The 18,510-nt window shown below is 45.2% G+C and overlaps 1 protein-coding gene across 1 annotated transcript; it reads right to left on the minus strand.

Moving 5' to 3' along the window:
- Window positions 1-14,383: 14,383 nt before the first annotated feature.
- LOC134556088 (G-protein coupled receptor 55-like) lies at window positions 14,384-17,786 on the minus strand. The gene is made up of 2 exons (XM_063408305.1): window positions 17,570-17,786; window positions 14,384-16,927 (listed from the first exon to the last, which is right to left on the minus strand). The coding sequence occupies exon 2, from the start codon at window positions 16,912-16,914 to the stop codon at window positions 15,997-15,999; it is 918 nt and encodes a 305-aa protein (XP_063264375.1). The 5' UTR covers window positions 16,915-16,927; window positions 17,570-17,786; the 3' UTR covers window positions 14,384-15,996.
- Between the last annotated feature and the right edge of the window lie 724 nt (window positions 17,787-18,510).

The raw sequence follows: 18,510 nt of genomic DNA on the forward strand, positions 1-18,510 counted from the left end.
GGAGGGGGCAGTAGGAGGATGCTGCAGTGGGGAGGCCTTTCCCAAGGTGATGGGAGAGCTGTGGGGATGTGGCTGACCCACTGGGGAGCTGCCCATGCTGCAGGCTCCGGAGGCCCTTCTGCTCTCCTTGCACATCCCTGGGACACCCAAGGGCAGCCTGTGTGGGGAAGTTGCCCAGCTGAGGTCTGTGAAGCAGCCAGATGCCTCTGCTGCTTGGCTGGCACATGGGCATTGGATCTTTGTGCTCAGCCTTGCTTCTCCAGCTGCTGGATTTCTACACTGAAATGTGTCCAGTGTGACCTAAGCCTGCAGTTGCCTTCTGGCTGGCTCTGTAAAGCCCTCCTGAACTTTCTCCCCGTTTCATCCTTCTGGTAGAGAAGTGTCAGAATATTTTTGTTGAACTTGACTCTTCGTCTTTCCACAGTTAGTCTCTGGTCAGTCAGGGAGAAAGTTCACGTTTTGCTGGTTACAGACATTTTTGCTGCATTTTGCATTTAACTCTTCAGTATATGGGTGCTCTTTCCATCACTGGGGTTGTGAGGGGAGCTGCACCTTACAATAACTGTGTTTGCCAAAGCCTCTTCTCCCAGGCTGGCCCAGCCAGCTCTATATGACTGCCCTCTTCTTCCATCAGCTCTGGGCTGAGGAAGCAACCCTGCACCACTCTGGGAAACCTGAACCTTTCTGACATGACTTGTAAAGGCTGAAATACAGATATTAAGAATGTGATTGATGCGGTCCAGTAAATCCAGTTAGCAGTGAGTCAGCCAACTGAGACTTGTCCACTGCAAAGAAAACCACCTTGTGAAAATCTACATTTTCAAATTTTTCCTCTTGCTTCAGTTTTTCATATTCTGAGGTTGTATTTGTTGCCCCTTGCTCTTAGGAGAACTTAAAAGTCAGTTCTGCTTCCTAATCTTGCTCACAGTCTGGCAGAAGGCTGCTCTATTCGATTGAACAGTGGCACATGTAAAAGCTTGGCAATAAAACCTGCTTTAGGAAGACTGGCAGAGATGCAGTTGAAGCCCTAAATATGGGTCACTGTGATAATGACTGGCATCTAATATAATGTACTTTCTAATACTTGCATATTGCAGCATGGCTGAGGCAGTTGTTTAGCTCTGCCAGACAGCGCACAGTAACTCAAAGTTGGTCTAACTCTAGGAGCATCCACTTCCAAGCTCTGAGTTTTTTGCTGTTTTTTTGAAAAACAACAACAACGATGACAAAACCGCTGGAAACCTATTAACTTAGCAGTCGAGGGGCAGTACCTCAGTGTCTCCTGTAAAACATAAATGACTTTTTCTTTGTTACAAGCTGTCTGCAGTTACATTTACAGTCCAGTCCCATCCCATGATATGCAGCCCTTTGGGATCTCTGCAGCCCTGGGACAAGGAGTGTTCAGGCCATGAAGGACCACGTAGGTGCTCCAGAGAGGAGCCCAACAGGAACAGCTCTCTGGTATGTTGTGATTCCAAGCTGCTGAAAGCCTGTTCTCTCTCCTGTACATGCTCAGGTATGTGCCTTAGGATGTGCAAGTTGTTCCCAAAGCATTTTGCTACTCTTGTTCTGAATTCCACCTGGAATGTTACAAGAACAAGTATTGTGAATGCTGTCACAGCTTCCCAGAGAGAAAAAGGCATGTTTGGACCACTATGTGATCAACAAAAATAGCTTCCCAGGTCTCAGGTAAATGCCTGTTTCTTGCTCTTTTGGCAAGTACAATTGCTGATATCCCAGTGAAATCACTGAGGTGCTGCAGCTCCGTTGCAGGGAAAGTTTTCTGGATTAAATGAACAAAAAGCAGAGTGTGAGGGAACAGAGTCTCTAACACATATGGGTTGAGCTTTAGTGAATATTTCCAGTTGGAAAAAAAAAGGTCATAGCATTAAAAGGGGTAGAAGCAGATAAACTTCCTGATATTAAGCTAAAGTATTTGTTTTAACATTTTGGTAATTAAATTATTATTTCTTGTTTCAAAACAATTTTTATCCAAGAAAGCTGAATTAAAACTGTGAAGTAACATGTGAATAAATGAAACACTGTTCATTTTGTGTTAAAAGAAACATTTATGTTGACCAAAACATCTACAAAACAGTGTCCATCCGTACTTGCTAGCAGGGCCCTATTAGACTGGGAAGGGAACTGGATCTTGAAGCAACATTTGGACCATCCAACTTGTCATACTTAATTAGGAGTCTTTGTTTCTGGAGAGTAAGGACATCTCTAGAGGATGCCTTTGCTCAGCTGAGGAATTCCTGCATAGCTGAGTCTCTTAAGTTAGACAATATGAACACCCTTGTGTGTTAGATACTTCTAGTGAGTGGCATTTTTTAACACAAGACTGACTTTAGGACAGGGTGACATTGGCTGTTGCTTTTCCTGGCTGCTGTGTACATGACCCCTGGTTGTGTTTCTCTGCTTCCTCAGGAGCACAGCTGGCTCTGACTTGCTGTGTCTGCAGGTAAGGAGGTGAGTGCTGAACTGTGATAGTTTGGGAAGGAAGTGAAAACTGGCGAACATGAAACCACTACGTGAATAGAAATGGGCATCCCTGCGTGGCTGCTGGTTTTGGTCTCTATTAAATGAAAGGAAAATCTCTTGGTTTAGGTTGGAGTTACCTCCACAGCAGTTTCAGCTGATCACTGTGACCTTGCCCATCATCTCCTTTCATAGATTGTTCCCTTTTCCAAGGCGTGCTCACAGCTCACAGGTGGGTCACACACGGCAGAGCTCTCCCCACAGGCCCCAGTTCAGGGGAAGATCTGGAGCAGAGCCGAGTGGTGCAGCCCATCCCAGAGCCTCAGCCCCTGCCCTGAGCCCATCTGTCACTGCTGTGACTGGTGCACTGCTGGAGGCAGCAGGAGGATGCTGCAGAGGTGACCAGCACTGATTGTACAGGCTTGGGCACCTCCGGTGCTGGCAGCTCACATCAGGGGAGGGGCTGGAGCTGGTACATTGGGCAGGAAGAGCACAGGGGCTGCTCATCAACTACCAATTAACTCTTTCTATTTTATTAAAATCTTGGAAGAAGCGGGTGAGCTGAAGAATCAAGAATCAGCTATTTCCTCAAGTTTGCCGAGAAAATCTGCTTTGGGAATATTATTATTCATGCTGGATATGGAAGGTGTTTGTGCCAGCTCTAATTAACTGTTCTCACTAGCACAAAGATGTTCTCCAGTGAAAGCCAGTGTGTTACTCTATTCATTTGGATTAATTAATGTGAAAAGGCCAAGTATGTAATTTAGTACTTGAACTTTTAGATCTGTATTTGAATTGAAATCACGTTATGCAATTGAATATTCTCCTGGTCTAACTGGGGAAAGAAGTTTCCAAAAAGAAGACAACTTTATGTTGAAGAAAACCTCTGAAATTAAAATCTGCTTTCTTTTCAAGAGATTTCTCTAGAATGTCACTTTGTTCTCCCAATTGTTATTCATGTAGTAACTTGTTCTCCATGAAGTAATGGGGAAGGCTTTGGATCAGGCCCCATCTCATTTCTTCCCCTTTTCAGATGGTCATTATGTGGTTGCCACTGCCAGAGAACATTCAGTCACCTAAGTTGCTCTCCCTTCTCCAAAAATTGTTGTAAGTATAACTCAGAGCAGCAGCTAGAAGCTGACTTGCCCTGGTACTGTGGATAGCCATGTGAAAATGCCCCAGTGTCAGCAGTATGGTCAGAGCAATACCTTCTGCAGAGGTTCTGGGAGCTGCAGCCTGGCCCCAGCCCTTAGGTACCTTCTCCTGCAGTGTGCCTGCGTCTGGTGGAACTGAGGAGGCCTGGGAAGCACCTGTGGGCAGGTGGGAAGTGGCTTTGCAATGCACAAAGAAATTTGTCAGGCTGGATTTGAGAAATGAAGGATTTACAGCTCAGTGGTTGTGAAAGTACAGGAGCCTTTGTGGCAATTAAACCAGCAGCACCATGTTAATGGTCTCTGGGGAGTGTGTAGGAAAATACAGTCCAATGCAGTTACCCTTTAGGGAAAGGCTAGGACCTGACACAGCTGAGGGTTTGGGTTTTTAAGGGCTGAATAGTAACGTGAGACAGTATTTTATGACTTGGCTGAGTTCAGCTTGGTCTCTAAATTAGACTGATCAGTTTGTAGGTCAAATATTTGGGAGCAGCCTAGTAAACTGCTGTATTGTTGTTATACAAGCTAAGAATAAACACTGGAGGTCACTGCATAAACATCCAAGAAAAAAAAAAAGCCCAGGATGGAATAAAGCGTGCACAGACACCCACATCTACAGGCTGGATTTGCATGGCCATCTGCAGCCCCAGCTCCCAGGGAGGGAAGCAGGGGAGGCTGTGTGGGTTGGCAGCCCCATGTTCCTGTTGCAGGTTGTGCAGCTGATTGCTTTGGGTTTGTAATGGCTTTAGCAAGACCTCGAAATGCGATAGGGCTGTCAGACAGCTGTGGGGACAGGGGGCAGGACGGGGGCTAAGTGTATTGAGTTGGATGCTGACTCCAAATTTCTGAAAGCACTCCCCATCCCTGGCCTTCTCCAGTGCTACTGAAGAGTCCCTGGATTGTAAGGAGCTTTGTACACATCCCAGATGGCCCTTTGCTGTGGCACAGTCTGCACACACTTGTCATGGGGCACACATCCTGAAGGGCTGTAGCAGCTGCCTCTGAGGCTGCTCACTGAGGTATAAGAGCTAACACAACACCCTTCTAAAAAACCAACAGCACGCCCAGTTATTGAGCAACGTTGGAAAAATCCCATGGCACCACAGGCAGCACCCGTGGTGTGAATGTGGCAGACAATGAATGGCAGGCAATGAATGTGGCTGGGAACAGCAAACAGGTGATTTCTCACCCCACCCGTGGCAGGAACTGTTTAAACGTGCTGTGTTTCCCTTTGTGGACAGGGTGGATGTGAAACTGCCCCCATGTCAGGGTCAGTGTGGTCAGCCCCAGGAAGGGAGCTGTTTGGATGGCCAGGAGAATGGCAGCCGTTTGGGGGGCACATGAGCACCGAGCCCCATCCCATGCCCCCAGGCCTTGGCTGTCTCTGTGCTACCTCCCTGGCATGCCAGCCTCAGACACTGCCCTAAGTACGTCCTTATCAAGCTCTTAGTTGTATTTTGGGGACAGCTGCCTGTTTGAAGGGTCACAGCTGTCAGTCTTGCCTCGGCTTGAGCTCAGGATTTGGAAGGAAATGAGGGACAATTAAGCGTTTTCTGTCTGCTGCCCTATTTTGGTCTCAGTTCTCCATTCAGTTGAAGACATCCAGGTCCCCGGCACTGCAAGGAGGGGCTCCTCTCTTGGCAGCAGCAGGCTGGGGAAAAAGAATTGCCTGATCAAAGTGCTTTGAGAAGCATTTTGCTGTATTTGGAACAGAGGTGCTTAGAACTGACATTCATCCCCCTCTCTTAAGAAAAATGAATGCCACAGAAGTACAGACAGTTGCAACGTAGCTTGAGCCCCTCTGAAGTACGAAGCAGGTTTGCAACAAGCCTTTTGGACCATTTCTTTCTGTGCTTTAAAAGAGCTTTAAAAAAAGTTTGAATTAAGATGTCATGGATAGAAATGCTTGCTCTTTCTCCCTGACCCAGTATTTTAGTGTTAGCCCATGAAATGCGTGAGCCAACAATAAGCAAACTCAGACCGAGTTGCCTTTATAACAGAAGCCACCAAATATCAAATGGCTGGCTGAAATGTTAAGTGGGGAGAGGAAAGCATAACAATTCTCTAATAAGATTTGCAAAGGAAATGCACTTCGCTTTCATTCAGTGCTTTTGATGAAGTTGCTTAATTGCACTGAAAGGTAAATATTTGATATTAATCTCCTTGACAATTTGAGTTCATCTGATGTAGCTGTTCCTGAAGCGCCGCCTCTGCCAGAGCGGCACTTGTGCTCGTCCATACAAAGAGCTGCTGGGGCTTTACATCTTCAGTTTGCCTCTTTCCCTGGATTTTTCATTAACAGCCATTGTTTCTACACTCTGAGTGCTGGAAGGGCAGGACCGTGTAGGGCTGTTTGCAGGAGCTGTAGAACTGATTAAGGCCTTCTAACATTTGTGCATCTCAGCACATTCAGTTGTGTGCTGTGGCACGTGTGGGCAGGGTAATCTTAGCCCCACACGGCTGTAGTGGGGTATCCTGGCACTGCTTACATGCACCTGAGTGGCCAAAAGAGCGATTTTCCAGGTGAGGAGAAGGTTCTGTGTCTGCTTGATGCTGTGGGGTGACTCTCTAGAACAGGGGCTGGACAAGATTCAGAGAATAAAGTGGGTATTTATTAAAGGCCTTCAATAGATGCACCTTGGGCACTCAGAGCCTCCCAGAGGCTGCACCCAAGGTGGACGATGGTCACGAGTTTTTCAGACAATTCTAAGTTTGGTCCATTCCCATAGCAGGGGTTAATGCTCCAATTACATCTTCAGGTGATGAAGTCATTTACCCCCAGTTTGTTCCCCCAAATTCACTTTTGTTTATACTTCTCAGGGCCTGAGGCTGTGAGGTGTCCCTGAGTTCCAGGCCCAGAGGGATTGTTGTGTCTGACCAAAGTGTGAAGACAGTAACTAACACTTTATATGAACTTTAGAGTTATGCACTAATGCAGCAGAGGATTTGAAAAATAGAAATGCTGAAATCTTAAGGCATCATGCTGCCTGCTCTTGAGGCCATGGTGACTGTGGCCATCGTGGCTCCAGGCCTCCTCAGCCAGTGGGGCCGAGGGCTGCCCAGCAGCTGTGCCAGACAGTGTGCGGGGTTCCTGCTGGAATTATCATGTTGTTATCTCATCGGTGGACTCCCTCATGGCAGGTTTTGTGGTCATGCTGCTGCCACTCATCCCAGGTGGGCGATGAAGGTGCTGGGTGGTGGCCAAGGGTGGCAACGCTGAGGGGAGGCAGGAGCAGGCTGGGACCTGCAGGCCCTCCCTCCCCTCACACAGGGGCTTCTCTCACTCATGGCTGTGCCCTGGCACTCACCCAAACACACAAAGTGTGTGTTTGGAAGTGTCAAAAGCCTAAATTAATATTTTAATGTGCAGACCGGTGTTTTTCCCTCACAGAGATGAGGCTCCAGGAGGCAGCACTTTGTCTCCACAGCTGTGAGTGTTTCTGTGCAAAATCCTCCCTGGCACAGGGGATGTTTAAAAGTAACACTGCTTTTCTGACCAAAACTGTTTCTGAGTTTGGCAAATGGCTTTGAGGAGAAAAGTTAAATATCCTTTGCTGTCTGTGTTTGATATAAACTCTCGTGCTGCTGCCCTGAGGCACAGTCTGCCAGCAGCTGGGAGTGCCCTCACGGTCCCCTGGGCTCCTGGGACACTGCAAAACAGGACCCTGGGACACCTTGTGGAGGTGGAATCCTGAATGTGGTGGTGCATTTGGGAAAGTATTTGAGGGTGGATTTTGGTGTTTGTTTGGGGGGGTTCTATAATGTGGTTTTTTTAATTTTTTTTTAATTTTTTCAAACTAAACAAGGGTGTGTGATGACCCACCCTTAAGAGGAAGGATGCACCTCAAGGGTGGTTTGTCATACCGTGGTGGCAGGAGGGGGATGAGAAAGGGCTGGGGCTGCAGATTGCACTCAGGGATGTGTGGCACCATGACGGGTGGCACTGTAATTGCTTTGTCATTTCAAAAAACTGTGGTAAAGGTGATGGGCATGTTTGGAGTCAAATGCTGGGCAGCAGTGAGCCCTCCATGTGTTGGATGTGATGTGCTCTTGGTGTGCTCTGGTGGTAATGGAGCAAGAAAAAAACAACAAACCAAACAAAAAAGGAAAAAAACCAAACAAAAACCCAACCAAAAACCCCAAAACAATACAAAAAAGGTGCCTTCTGTCACCAGGGATTAGCATGGAAAAATTTGCGAAGCAATGCATGATTTATCATGATTTATTCTAAGAATGATTACTATATATGCATTTTCCTGGCACTTTCCCTCTGTGACAGTTGAAGACTGGAGTTTTCCCCAGTGCTGCAGGTGTCACCCCTTGCTGTCCCACTGCTTGCCAGCTCTTTATGCCTGTGCTGAGGAGCTTCCTTAGCCCTCCCTTGTCTCCCACTGCCCCTTTCTTGGCACTCACTCACCTTGGACCCAGGGTGCTGCTGCCAAGATCTTCCAAAGGAGCCCCTTTCACAGCCAGCACCTGCCAAGGAGAGCTGTTGGCATTGACACTGTTCTGCTTTTTATGGCATTTTTCTTTTCTCCTTTTTTTATTCTTTCTTTCTCCTTTAGAAATTTGGTAACAGATGTTGAAATTTGTTTGCATCTGAGGGTGTGAATAGAACCTCAGTGACAAAAACAAAATTAAAGCAAATTGGACACTTGCTTTTGGTTGCATCTATCAACTCCCACCCAAGGATGCAAAAGCAAATACAAAAACCCTCAGAAATCTTGTTAATAGTTTAAGGAGCAGCTGATACTTCCTAGAAACCTCCAGACCATATGGATTCTGTTGCTTTGTCTGACTTTTCTTTATTTCTCTTTCATTGTTCTTCCTAGTGAATGCTATTTGCATGAAAATGGGGCCTTTTGTTTCTGAAAAACTGATCCATCCCTGCTACTCATTTGGACACTGACCACTGGAGCCTGAGTCTGCCCAGAGAGTGCAATTAACTTGGATCCTCCAGTCTCTAATCCTCTGGGATACTGGGATCATTTCCACAGCATCTGACTGTGATATAGAAAAGCGTTTCTCACTTCAGGTGGATTAAGTATGCAGCAGGGCTTGAGGGAACGTGGTTGTAATGGAGAGTGGGGTGCACAAATATAAGTTCTATCAGTGGAAGTTATACCCTTCTGACAGGAATTCCCCAGACTCCTTGTCCTGGTTTAGGACAAAATTAGGGGAAAATCCCCACAACTCCCTCCCCCACCACTGGGTTCGGGAGCAATTTCCTCAGAGGAAAAGTGGAAAAAACTTGTTTATTGAGAAACAACGAAAAAGCACTCCCCAACACAAGGAAAACAGTCCGAGATGACAACAAGCGTTTTCACCAGTCCAAGAGAGGGTGAGCAGTCTCTGCTGGGGAGGTGCCAAAGCTTCTCTCAGGTGCAGACTCCGGGGGTTTTCCCCTTGACGTTCCTGAATCAGGGCCCGAAGCAGGTCCGATGTCTTCAGGGAAGGGAGGAAGGAAAGAAGGGGAAAGACAAAAGCAGAAAAATGGCAAAAAGCAAGCAAAATGCAGAAAGCAAGAGAGCAAAGCCAGCAAAGCAGCCTAAAGCTAGCAGCAAGCAAGCCAAAAGCAAACAGCCGGGGGAGGGGTTCAGCTATAGACAAAACAAACTGAGAACATGGGAACAGAACACATGATTTGGGATACAAAGCATGAAAATGTCCTGTCACCCCAGGACACTCCTCCAAGGGCCAAATGTAGCTGTTAAAGAAATGAAATTTTCATATGTTATTTCCAGCTGTGTTTGAAACCCCACTCTTTTCCTGGGGGCTGAGAATCCTGGAGCTGCAGGCGCCTGATCTGCTGCCCCTTTGTTCCAGGGGGCCACCTGCAGTGTGTCTCCATGGCTGGTTTGTCGCTTGCAGTTGGCTTGTGGTGCTGCTGCTTCATCTTGTTTGATTGGAGAAACTTGCCCGATGGTGCTTTGTGCTGTCTTCATTAACACTCAAAACATCACAAGACTTCCAGGTGTCCTTGAGCTGACCAGCAAAGTCCCGCCTTCCTCTTGGCTCCCTGACAGAAAGACATTCAAGCTTTGCTGTTTTGACATTTTGTATATAACCAAGAAAATAATATTGTTTATCCTGAGCAGTTTTACCAAAACTTTGATAAGAGAGATTGTGACATACATGATTCACATCTGTGTTTAAAGGACATGAGGTGGGACCAGGATCGTAAACCTGTAACGTGACTAAGGAGAATGTTAGGAATAAGATTCTTGGACACATGCAGTGGAGTTCTAGATAAACAAATGCTTCATCTAATGCAAACAGAATAGTTTTCACTATGGGAGTCTGGCTGCTCTGGTGTTCAAGTTAAACAATCTGATAGCCTGATAGTTAGAATGGGTGTATTTATCCACAGGATTGGATTTTTGATTGGCAAAAAGTGGGAGAGAGATTTGGGACATCTCCTAAAGATATTTTGTGACAGGTGTATGTGGGCATCCCAAGGCAAATGACACTGGCTAATTTGAGAGAGCAATAACCCATAATAGCATAGAGCATAAAAAGTATCTGAATGGTGTGATTGTGTGCAGCAATGAAATCTGGGATAAGAGTCAGTGATACTGCTTGGTTTCTGCCCAGTTTTTCCAAACCAAGGTAACATATTCCAGCCTCAGTATTTTGTGTTGCAAATGAGAGGGGCATTAAAGGTCTCACTACTGCTGCTGTGTTGCGTTGAGCTTTTTCTTACCATTATAGCATGGAGTGGATTACGAATGCAAATGTGTCCATGGCATTGCTTTCCTCCTCCCTTTCCTGATAGCCTACATGTATTTTTTCTGAGTAATCAATCATAAGACAATGTGTGTGAGGCTGTGGGTTTGAATTAGGGGTTATCTGGCTCCTTTTGTGTGATTTTTGCCGTGAGGGATGGGCAGAAGTGAGATGGACCTGGAACAGCCCATCCCTGCTCGATTCCGCATTGGAGGCTAGGTGGGATACCACAGGGCAGCTCAAAAGGGAACAAACACCCCTCGTCACACAGCAGGGCCCCACCCCAAGGTCTTGGTGCAGCCACAGGCAGGAGCAGAAGCAAGAGCTGAGCTCAGAGTGGAACAGAGTGTTTTATCCCTCAGGCTTCCTTTTGTCTTCTCACTGCTCAAACAAAAAGGTCTAAATAGCATGTTTATTATTAATATCAAGTTACTTTGCTCTGCATGAGGGAATCAAACCTGCTGCCAGGGCTTTTACTGCTATGCAGAGCTGGGTCTGGCAAAAGTCACAGTGCTTTTTTTCTGCCCCCTTCCAGCTACAACTTTTTCAAACCACACCACTTCCTATCAGTATGAATGAAGTCAGTCAGGTCTCTGCTGTCTGCAACTCCTTGTGTTTTCTTTCCTAAGCTCTTCTTTAAACTGATAAAAGCTGTGTCAGACAGTATCCCTCACTGTCTCAATAGCGGTGGCAGGCCAAGTAGGCCCAGGTTGAATGCTGGGCTCTGGGACATGGCTTTACTTGTACTCACAAAGTTAATACTTACCCAGGAATGGTTGGGATTCTTGTGGTGTACTAAGAAGTGTAATCTAAATTGGATTTCCTGGATTTGTAATGCTTAGTTTTGGATTTACAATTGCCCATCAGTGTTTATCACTCTAAACTGCTGATGCTTGCTCTCAAACACAGTCCCAGTTTAATGCCCTTTTTGTCTTGGAATAGAGAGAAGGATTGATAGGAATCTGTAGCATACAGCACATGTGAGGTTTTACATCATTTGTTGTCTGCAAATGGCACTGATTCAGCTCTTCTTCCAGGGACACATTCCTGATTCCTCCTAGATTTTTCATTTTAACTCTGTCCCACAGCTACATTAGAAAACGTGGTAAGTGCCATTCTTCTGAAGTGACAGTATATAAAACCAGAATAATAAGAATAAATAAAATGAAGGAGGTTGTAGGCGTCCTTTTCATTTCCCAGTAGCTAAAGACACTGATTCAATAGTTTGTTGCTATGGTAGACCTTTCTCAGTAGCAAGAAACCCAATGGAGGGAGAAGTGTCAGCTTTGCTAAAGGGTTCAGTGCCTCCCAAAAGCCAAAGGCAGAGCCTTGTGAAAGGGAAGGAGAGATGAGGACAGGGATGAATAAGGCAAGCTGGAGCACTTGACTGCATTGTGGCTTTGCACTGGGCAGCTGCAAATTGAGGAGCAAACTGCACAGGTTGGGTGTGAGATCAGTGTCCTCCCTCCCAAACTGGAGCCAGTCTGCTGTCCCTGGCACACCAAGGTCAGCTGTGGGAATTCTCCCCTTGGGACATTTTTACCTCTTTGTGAGGCTTCCCCCAGTAACTGCAGCAGCCGGGAAGAGCCTGCACACAGCTTTGCTCTGCGGGGAAGTAGCTGTGAATGGAGCTGGGCCGTGATTTCTGCCTCTGCCTATCTGCAGCGCTTCACTTTCACAGCAAAGTTAACTATTGCACTTTTCAGAGGCCTTCTGCCTAGCATCTACACTGCTACAAATTTGACTTTAGATCATGTTGCTGTTCTTCTGCAGAGAACAAAAGGCAATTTTAACCCATTTTAGCAGCAGTAAAAATGCAAAAACATTTTGAGAGAAGTGAAGCATAAGAAAATCTCTATAAACCCCTTCTTATTTCTGTTGAGAATTACTTTTGTGAAGCTTTTTCCCATTACCACTGATCACAGATGTGATATTCTTAATGGTAAATACTTTTCTCCATTTATTTTATGTGAACATATTTTCTAAAATATATAAAGTGATTTTTTTTTTTTTTTTTTTTTTGTCCCAAAATAGTGAAAACTCTGCAGAATTTTCTGCATGCCTGGTACAAATATTCTTTCTATCTGGGAGATGAATGCTTTGGTTGGGATTTTTGTGGTTATTTTTAAATATAATTGGTGATGTTTTCTTTTAAATCTTTTATTCTTTCCCAAGCCAAACAGATACTCCTAAGCCTGACACATAAGATAATAGTTGTACTAGAAGACAAGAAATTTGGAAAGCAAAGGACAGAAGTGCAGAGTTAATCTAAGTCTGAGCCTCACTCCGTTCCCACGTGAGTTCAGGCTGCAGGGAATGGAGCATTTGCTGCTGAAGCACATGCCCAGTCTCTCAGTGAAACCTGCAAAGAAGTGAGTGGGAAAATTGCTTATGTGAACAGGATACAGGCTTGAATGTCTGCAACACTTGGCAAGAAATCTGGCAGCCTCAGGGTGCATTTTTGAAAGGCCTCTCAATTGAAATGCCTTGCTTGGCCCAAAGGGTGAAGTTCCCCAGCAAAGCAGCTTCATCAGCTCCCATGACCCACTGTGCTTTCAGTGCTGCTTTGAACCTTTTGTCTTTCACTACCCAAATGCAAAGCCAAGTGCAAGTAGAAAATATGCTATATAGCAGGTCTCCAGCCCCCACTGCATTTTTTTAGAATAAACAAATTATTTTAAGCTAAGAACTGTATGTGTTAGGAATGGGTCTTCAGTTCCTGGGGGCAAATAGTTTCCAAACAAATCCTTGGGTTTGCTTTCTTTTTCTTCATATGAATTTCAGGTTTTCAGATTTTTTTCTCCTTTTATTTCTTATCACTCTACATCTCTTAAAAGTCTCTTGGTGATACCCCATGTCATGTTTTAGATATAATTGCCTGCCAATGACCAAGCTGCTGCAGTTACCCACCTGAGCAGAGAAGGGATCACACAACACTACATTTGACCTGGACAGTGAATGTTCAGAGGCCCAGAAACAGTAAGATCCAGCAGGGAAGTTCCGAGTAGGAAGTGTTGCCTTTACAAAGCTCTAGTTTCTCCTAGGGATGTAGAATGAAGGTCCTTACTGTGCCCTGATCACTGGTGCTCCCTTAGAGCTGCAGAGGCACTGCGGGCCAGTGGAGAGGCAGTGAGCTCTGACTGTGCTTGGCTGTACCCTGTCCATGGACAGGTACTTGCTTTTCCACACCTCAGCCTATTTGCTTCCAGAAAAATCAGTGGCCAGAATCACTGGAGAAACACAGAGGAGATGCTCAGGAGAGGAAGAAATGCCTCAAGCATTTTTAACTTGTCCTTTGTGCAGTGTTAACAATGCTTAATCTGGTCAACATCCCAGCCCCTTCTAAGCAGTATGTTATTGCTGAGGAAGATAGCCTTGAAGCCAAAAATTTCTAAATTTAATGTTCATCTCCCTGCTGTCTACCAGTGCTCTAAATTAAATTACAGTGCAAGTTACTTTATGATCTGTGGGACCAAGGACAGCAGGGTAACAAAATAAAGAACAGGCGGACTTGGTAAAAAGCTGAGCAACAGAGGAAGCATAAAACTACAGGTGAGCTTCTAGTCTCAGTTATTGCAGTGTAAGCCCAAAGTCATGTCAGTGAAACTAATGGAGCTGCCTCAGGCTACAGCAGAGCAATTGAGACCAGTGTTCTCATACACTTTGGCATTTTCTGCCTCCCCAGGTCCTGACGCAATCCCTGTTCTCTCTGTTCAGGCATTGTCAGTTAAACCTGAGGCCCTCTTGGCATGGCCTACTGCTTTGAGATGTAAAATAACTCTTTTGCCTCTGCACTATTTTCTTCTATGATGTGTTAACCCTTTTTCCAAAAGGAGCCTGAAGTCACAATGGTGAAATCTCTGTGTTTTGTGAAGTGTAGTTAGTTAGGAGGTAAGTTATAAGCAAGGACCTGATGAGGATTCCCTGTCTGCTAGCGGGGATATTCAGTCAGATATTCTGAAGTTACTGAGGGAATCAGTGGAAATGGAATGGAATTCTTGCTGGAATATTCTGGTGAATTTTATTTTCAGGCACTTTTTCATAACTAGGAAATAAGGTAAATACACAGTCCAAGTCTTCTCAGAAGCACAATTCGTCGCCTGAACACCAAAAGGATTCTGTCAACAGCAGCACATCCTTAGGTCTGTGTTGGGTCAGTGTTCCCAGCTGGAACTGGATTTCTTTGGTACAATCTCATACATAAATTTACTTCATAAACGTTCACTTTGACAGACTGGAGTCCCCACATGCAAATCTCCAGCTCAGGGTAGAAATCAACACACAGTTTGTGCATTATCCTTGTCAAAAGTGTGTGGAAAAGAGACAGTTCAAAAGCTGGGATTAATATCCCTGCCTCGAAGAGGTACTGCAAGGATCCAGCTCAGCATGAATATGAAACCTCTTTGGCTTTGATTGCCAAATCAGCCTCACCCTCAGGAAGGTGGCAGCTGATTGCTGGGAGAGTGTTGCAGGCAGGTCTGGGGGTGCCCAGAGCAGTGGGCTGCCTCTCTGCAGGCTGGATGCTCGTTGTCTTTATCTGTGCCTGTAAGCACTGATAAGAAGTAACCGACTGGCGTGTTAGGCTCTCCTGCTTGATTATTTTTTTATTGCCTTGTTTGCTTGGGGAATGGTAGTGCTCAGCTTGCTCTGAGGTCCAAAAGGTTGCTTTCCCCCAGGGTTCTGTGTGTTTCTGGCTACTGCTTTAGGGATCAGGGCTGCTCTTATCTTATCCCTTCATAAGGTGAGGGTTGTTCCTTCAGGGTCATGGGTTTGCCACTACATTGGTCTAGGGGATTTTATTTCATGCTCTTGTTTGGTTTGGCTGTGTTCATGAAACTGTGTTTGTAACCAAGCAGGAAGGAACAGATGTGAAAATCCTGCAAGTAGGAGAGGAGCTGGTGAGGAAGCTTGGAACTGGGGGAGTCAATCGGTGTGTGCAGTGTGGGGAATTGAGCCAGTGGCAGCATTAGTTAGATGTGTGAGGAGTCACAACAGCTGTCACCAAAACAAGTGCTGCATCTTGCAGAGCAATCAAGCAGTGGAGGAATGACATGGAGATCTTTCTATACCCGTCTGAACCTAAAGCTGCCTTCGCATTTAGAGTTACAATCATTATTGGTTTTTTTAAAGCATATACAAGTCTAAACCCAACAGGCATATGTAGTGAGGACAAGTGTACATGACCAGGACAGGGGAGGCAGAAGAATTTAGTCTGAAGCTTTTAACCATGAACTTCAAATCTTTGCTTCTTAACAGACCAAGTCTGTAGTGACTAAAGTTTTGAGGAAGGTTTGCAGGTACAGTGTGGACAGGGAAGCTGAAATATGCTACCACATGTAAGTGAACATTTTTTCCTTTTCAAAGTAAAGAAGAATCACATCCATAGAAATATGCATCACTATTTATATGAATAATTAATTTTTTTAACCCATAAATAATAATAAGAGACATTATGGAAACAGAAAATTTCTAAAAATAGAAACAGTCTTCTGGAAATGGACTTAGTTATGGTTTTCAGGAAATATTTTCAGCTGTGAATATTTAAAGCAAACTGCTTAGTTAAGAAGTTCATAACCCTGTACTTTCCACAAAAGCCTCTCCACACATCATCCCAAGTAATGAACATGCAGTACATAAATCAAAGATTTTGTGTGGCTCTTTTTTCACTGTTTTGCAATGGGTCATCCAAAGACTCCTTTAAAACAAAATAATAACACACCCCATCAAGACAGCAGTTCAGGTTTGCCCAGCAAAGGGTGACCTGGACAGTGTCTCGTAGCACTTGTTGAAAACTGCTGTGGACGATGTTGTTCTTCACCAAAAAGTACATGAAGTATGCCACATGGTAAGGTGTGAAACACACCAAAAAGGCGGCCAGGTTTGTCACCACGATCCTCTCTGCTCTGGTACTGTGTGTTTGGGGGTTGTCTGGGTTTCTGTGCCTTCTCAGGCACCGGACAGTTCGGGCAGTGCAGAAGGTCATGGCTGCCATGCTGCCAAAGAAGATGATCTGCAAGGTGCTGAACAGGCCCACGTTCTCCCACGTGCTCTTGGAGAAGTTGTGGAAGCAGGACGAGATGTTGCGGCCCTTTCCATGCAGTTGGAAAGTAGAGGCTGTCCCCACAGAGGTGCCCAGGCAGACGAGAGCACAGACCATGGCAGCTTTCCTGACAGACCTGAGGGTGAGGGCCACGAAGGGGTACTGGATGGCAATGTACCGGTCCACGCAGATGCACAGGGAGATGAGGATGCTGCCGTACATGTTCACAAAGTAAAGACTCTCCAAGGTGGAGCAAAACACAGACCCCAAGTTCCAGTTGTCCTGAAGGTGGTAGGAAATGATTTTAAAAGGAAGAGTAAACAACAGCAAAGTATCCAGGAATATAAGGGCTATCATGTAGACTGTAGATTCTGACAGCTTTTTAACTTTAAAAAACAGGAATGACAGAGCCATTATGTTGAACAGCAATCCCAGGATAAAAGTGGGCGTGTACACGATGAGCTGGAACAGTTCCACAGTAGCACTGATATTGCCCTTGCCATGGGTGTCATTCATATCTCCAGGTGTGCTGGAAGAGAAGAAAATCACCACAAGGAAGGATAAAGATCACATAAAAGACATAGAACAAAGGCTAATAAGGTCTCTATCTGCCCACAGTCTTGGAAATACTTCTTCCCCTCTGGGACTGCTGTGTGCTTAACTGCAGCTCCCAGTAACACAGAGTTGCTCAGTGCCAATGATTTTGGAGCAAGGTTGTACCTCAAGGGGGGATAAGCCTCGCTTGCACTGTTACCTGTAACCCCTGACTATGCTGTCCTGTAATTTAGGCTGGGCAGAGTGTGTGACTGCACAATCCTCTTGGAGAGATTCAATCTCTGCAGAGCCAAGATAGCAGACCCTGATTTTAGGGTTTCTTGGATCATGTGGGTGGAAACAATTATGTGGATCTGGTTTTCTGCATCAAGCTATCATAAGAGACTTGGGGAGCCAAGAACATAAGGGTCCCCCTCATTTATTGATGTGAAGATCCCATACAGTCACTGCCATCCTCTCCCACCACCCCTGGGCAAAGAGGGAGGACTGTGAGTACCTCTGGCCTTTCTAAAAGCTGTCCAAAAGCTGCAGGCAGGAAGCTTTCAATAGGCTATTTTTAGCAGAGGTTAAGTCTTTAGTAGAAGGATGAGATTTTGTCTAAATCAGCCAGACTTACCACGGCAGAGACAAGGGTTACAGGAAACATGCAGCTGGATTCTCCTCTGCAGAGAGGGGACTAAAAGTCTCGAGGCAGACACTCTCTGAGCTGGGGTCAGGAACTAATTACCTTCTTCAGAGGAAGGATTCTGGCTTGATCCTGCCCTCAGACTCTCCTGATAAGGACTAGGAAGGTGCTCATTGGTTTCTGCACTGCTGTAGTCACTTAAAAATGCAAATGGCCAGGAATACCTGATCTTTTCCTCCAGCCAGTTCCGTGACTGCAAATGGAACCCGTAAATAAAGTCTGTCAGAGTTTTTTCTGTCAGCACCCAGAAATGACTTTCTCTTGCTGTTCTCTAGTTTTTACTTCAAACCAGTGTCTTTGCTACGTGAGTTGCTGATTTTGATGCTGTTCCATTTTAGATTTGTCAACTGTGCAGTCAAAGTTTCTGTCCTGCAGATCAAGTCACGCCCCTGAGTATTTCACAGGTAAACTCTCCCTTGCTGTGGTTTGAGAGATTAAGATCTCTTTGAGTGAGATTAAGATCAGCTAAAAGGAAATTTAGTTCTTTGCTCCTTAAGGACACAGTAATGGCAGGTAAGTGAGATTCTGTAAGTTACTGGCTTAGACAGAAGTAAGAAAAGCAGCATGAAGCACTGTGAGTCTGGGAGGGTGCCCATCACTGAGAGCCAAAGGGAGGAAAAGTTAATTAAGGAATTTCTGAAAAGTAATAAATACTGACAAAGTTCTTTACTTCAATGTCTCTGTAGGAAATTTCATTACTACTTTCCTTTTTCTTCAGCCTTGTCTTTAATTTGCTTGATAGTGTGTTTAGGAAATTCTGGGTCTAGAGAGAAAGAATTTCAGCTTCTCACCAAGATGATTAACTAAGATGATTAATTAAGAAAATTCTCACTATGTTTAAAAGATATTTCAGACTAGGGTCTGTTGTGCAG

This window comes from Prinia subflava, chromosome 11, assembly GCF_021018805.1.
Source record: "Prinia subflava isolate CZ2003 ecotype Zambia chromosome 11, Cam_Psub_1.2, whole genome shotgun sequence".
Classification (NCBI taxonomy): Eukaryota; Metazoa; Chordata; class Aves; order Passeriformes; family Cisticolidae; genus Prinia; species Prinia subflava.